Below are 3,967 nucleotides of genomic sequence, written 5' to 3' on the forward strand. Positions count from 1 at the left end.
TCGCACATGTTGAGCCCCTCGAGTGTTTTCTGCTGGCTGGTTGTCTTTGAAGCACGCACACAAAAAAAAAAAAAAAAAAAAAAAAAAAAGATGCAGAAGGGTCGGGTCTCCTTTTATTTTCAGACGCACGTAAACCACGTGTCTCTTTGATACTTGTGTGATTTTAAATATTTATTATTTATATATGTACATTCATAGAAAAGGACGAAGTTGAAATGTTTTCTTTTTTTTTTTCTGTATTTTCACAGTTTTGTATCATATGCCCAAAAAGCCAAAGGGTGAGCGGTTACGGTATGTGTGCATGTTTTAAATTAAATAAAGTGAAAGAAGACAGGTTAGGCTCGAGGCTGCCCGGATGTTCTTCCTTCGTGATTTCTGAACAGAGGTACATATCGGACTTTCTGGACGGAAGGATATGAGCTGGCGAAGAAAAAAAAAGTACGAAACATGCATCAAGTATGCATGTGATTATTAGTCTTGGATTTACTGACAAACTTCTTCTCCTTCACTCTGCGGTTCTGGAACCAAATAGTAACTTGGCGTTCTGAGAGGTTGGTCGTCGCGGAGATGCGTCGTCTCTTGTCTTTGGTGATAAACTTGCTCGCTGCGTACTCTTTTTCCAGTTCCTTTAGTTGTATCTTGGTGTAGGGAACGCGCTTTTTGCGCCCTCGACGATAACTGCTGACTTCTGGCTGCAACGGAACAACATCTATAAAAAAAAAAAGAAAAGGAAATATTATTATAACTTGTTTGTCCGGCGAGACGCTGATAAGAGATTTAGAAAGTTTGGTTCAATTCGAGACTTTGGGAAAACACCAAAAGCAGCTATCTGTTCAATAAAGTAGCCTATTTAATTGTTGCATCAAATGATTTAAATATCTGGAGGCAACACGGTCATAAATGAACAAAGAGGCGGTTGTGTTCTTAGTGTGGGCTATTTTATCTATTTAAAACTATAGTAATATAAAATATTAAAAATTGCCTAATGATGGACTACATATCCATAGGTGGACGGGGGGTATTACTTCACGATTTTAAGGTTGTTTAGTGTGCCCCCTTAGCACTGGAGTAGCCTAACAGAATATGCTTTTAACCTGATACACAGACGATAATAAATCATTCTTGAGTAAAGTTTGGATTGGGTGGCGTTAAAAGTGAAAAGACCAAATTATCTTTCATTTAAATGCTAAAATGTTAGGGTCGTGGGCAGCAATGACAAGTGTTTTCCTGCAGTGCATTAATTATTATTATTATTATTACACGCATATTATAAGAGAGCACAGCATTTATACGTTTTATTAAATATTACAAACCCCAGTCTTTTTCCAAAGCCGAACCAAAATAAGGCTGAATAAGATGAAGGCTATTAGGCTCCAATAAGCACAGATGCGTTCTAGGATTTTCCCTGTCAATAAACCGGTGCATAATGTTTTAGACAGAAGTGCGTTCCCTGCCCTTCTGTCAGCCACGAATGATTGTCTGACGGCCCCAAACTGTAAAGAAGGCACGCACGAAATCCACACCACAGACGATTTTCACCAAAAGCGCCGCATTACGTATATTTTGATATATCCTTATTTGCGGCCGTCCACGGCTACCTGCGTATGTGACCTCTTCTAGGGGGGAGGGGAGGGCTGCTAAACGGGTCAGGGGCGTGATGGTGGTGACAAGTATTCACTATAACCACTATAATGCGACAGCATATTTAGTTTAGATTTGAAATCACGGTAAAGCGCCAACGCAGCTCCGCCGGTTTCGATTCGCCACAGGTGAGCATTTGGCATTTGGATCATTCGCAATGTTTTTGCTCACACCTAAAAAATAAATAACTCGACTACAGCACGTCAGCTGCCTCTTAAGGAAAAAAAAAAATGCTGCTCGATGGCATTCGCGAAATGCCCATAACAGATCGCGCGGGGCACCACTCACGATTACTGCTGACGAAGATTTACACGCATGGCACAAATAGGAACCTTCTGTATTATCATGCGGGAGGAGCAAAGGTAGACACCGCTGCCATACCCCAGTTCCAAATTGCGTGACTTTCCGAGCTTTAGGATCCTGTGACTCGATAATGTTTGAGTTAATGTATGACTAACCTCTGTAACCGGATACGTCGCTCAAACGTCGTGCTATATTTTATGCACGAGGTTGCATTATTGCCTATTCCGGGCGAACTAAACCGTCTCGCAGAAACTTGTTGAGTTTAGGATAAGCGCAGATTATTGTTTTGGAAAGCCTATTGGAGATTTCCCGACTGTCACATGTCAAGCATGAATAGAACAAAACTGACACATTTGACAGGTTCCTACAGACCTTCTGGACGCGCACTCATAATCCATTATGCAGAGTTATGAGTTGAAAGCTCTTATCAGCTGATTACTTTTCGCGAAGAACGCATATCGACATATTTCACTAAGGCGAACGCTTTGCACGTTCGGTTTGCAATAGGGGGGGGGACGCCTGTAATGCATATGCACTTTTCATACCTTCGTGGTTTTATAACTATACCAAGACGTACCTGGAAACGGAGACTTCCAAAGATGAGAAGACTGCGTTTGCTCCTTTGAACAGTACACCTGCCCATCCCAGCCGTTCGACAGAGCCCAGTGTTGATAGCCCTCCATGGGGATCAATGCATCGTGACGTGGCTCGGGATGCGCGCTAATACTGGGGACCACCGACATGTCTAGATATCCTGGAACCGCCTGGTACGAGCTGGCAAAACTCGGGTAGAACGCGAACTCTTTCGCCCTGCTGGAGAGCTCCTCCGCGGGCAAGGCGCTGCTCGTCTCGGCGTATTTTTCTGCGGGATGGTACGAACACGGTTTCTGCTGCAAGTTCACGTTGTGCGAGTGAGACAATCTGCAACCGTAGTAGGGGTTTCCAAAGGGGTAGCCGTAACTCAGAGAGGCGCTAGATGACGTCTGTGGAGCGGGGCACTGTCGCCCGGTTTCTGGGGAAGATATATCCGAGTACACGGATCCCTGGTGAGTCGCTATGGTGCCGGAATGCCGCCCCAGCGCGGGGTGTGAGATCAGTTCCCTGCAATGAGTCGCAGGGCAATTCCCGCTCAATCCTTCCATAATTTGGCTTTTATTCTGATTATTTTCATTCGGGCTTTTTTCATACACGTACATCAAGGTGTCCGCCCAGCGTGGATGCAGGACCAGCGAAGTCGTCATATCACGGGCTGCCGATGCTTTTTAAAAGTCGCCTACTCCAAGACTGATACCTCATTTCCAACTACATTTTACACACGCGCATGCGCACGGCCACATCCATGTGTCCAGTTCATTAAAGCGCAGGCACGTGATATGCTAACTATTCCGAAGAGACTGGGTTGTGGGTGGGAAGAATAATCCCTTTAAACAACTACTGGCTCACGTTTCACGCCTGGCTTCTAAGGTTTTCGGTGCCCGGGCATTGGCTGAGAGAGTTGGAGATAGCTGCTCTTAAAGGGGAAGCCTACAAAAGCTAAGGGGAAAGAAAACAACCTCAACATTTCGGCCGACAAATGTCTGGACACTTAACAGTATGCACTAAAAAATAATAATAAGAATAAGAATAAGAACCTTAATTGTCTACAACCTCTAACGTTGCATATATGTGGCAACATAAACATACGCATATACGCACACGTGAAAGGCAAAGTGCATAAATTCATAGAGCTTCACTGGATATGAGCATAAGCAGATCACACATGACCGGAATACATTATATAAATTCAGTTATGTTATTTTCTAGCAATAAAATCAGCTTCAATAACCTCAAGGAAAGGGTTCAATTCCAGATGCATTTGAGGAAAACAACTTGCGTTAAGCTGCTTGATATAGGAATGAAGAACTGAACGCAGCAAATTAATCAAATTAAACACTAAATAAAACAAAGCAACAACAAAATAACTAAAAAAAATATACATACGTCATAATATGCAAATAAAAATGGAAAATAAAAGTACTCTGCA

General features: G+C 43.1%; 1 protein-coding gene across 1 annotated transcript; it reads right to left on the bottom strand.

Moving 5' to 3' along the window:
• Positions 1-425: 425 nt before the first annotated feature.
• On the bottom strand, positions 426-3,185 carry hoxc13a (homeobox C13a). The gene is made up of 2 exons (XM_043225280.1): positions 2,522-3,185; positions 426-709 (listed from the first exon to the last, which is right to left on the bottom strand). The coding sequence occupies exons 1-2, from the start codon at positions 3,183-3,185 to the stop codon at positions 453-455; spliced, it is 921 nt and encodes a 306-aa protein (XP_043081215.1). The 3' UTR covers positions 426-452.
• Between the last annotated feature and the right edge of the window lie 782 nt (positions 3,186-3,967).

Source organism: Puntigrus tetrazona, chromosome 23 (assembly GCF_018831695.1).
Source record: "Puntigrus tetrazona isolate hp1 chromosome 23, ASM1883169v1, whole genome shotgun sequence".
NCBI classification, from domain to species: Eukaryota; Metazoa; Chordata; class Actinopteri; order Cypriniformes; family Cyprinidae; genus Puntigrus; species Puntigrus tetrazona.

Bases quoted from the DNA above. Each gene is read 5' to 3' on its own strand.
- hoxc13a (XM_043225280.1), bottom strand. From the start codon at position 3,185: ATGACGACTTCGCTGGTCCTGCATCCACGCTGGGCGGACACCTTGATG. The intron at 710-2,521 runs GTACGTCTTGGT...TTTTTTTTATAG, and splicing joins TTGGAAGTCTCCGTTTCCAG to ATGTTGTTCCGTTGCAGCCA.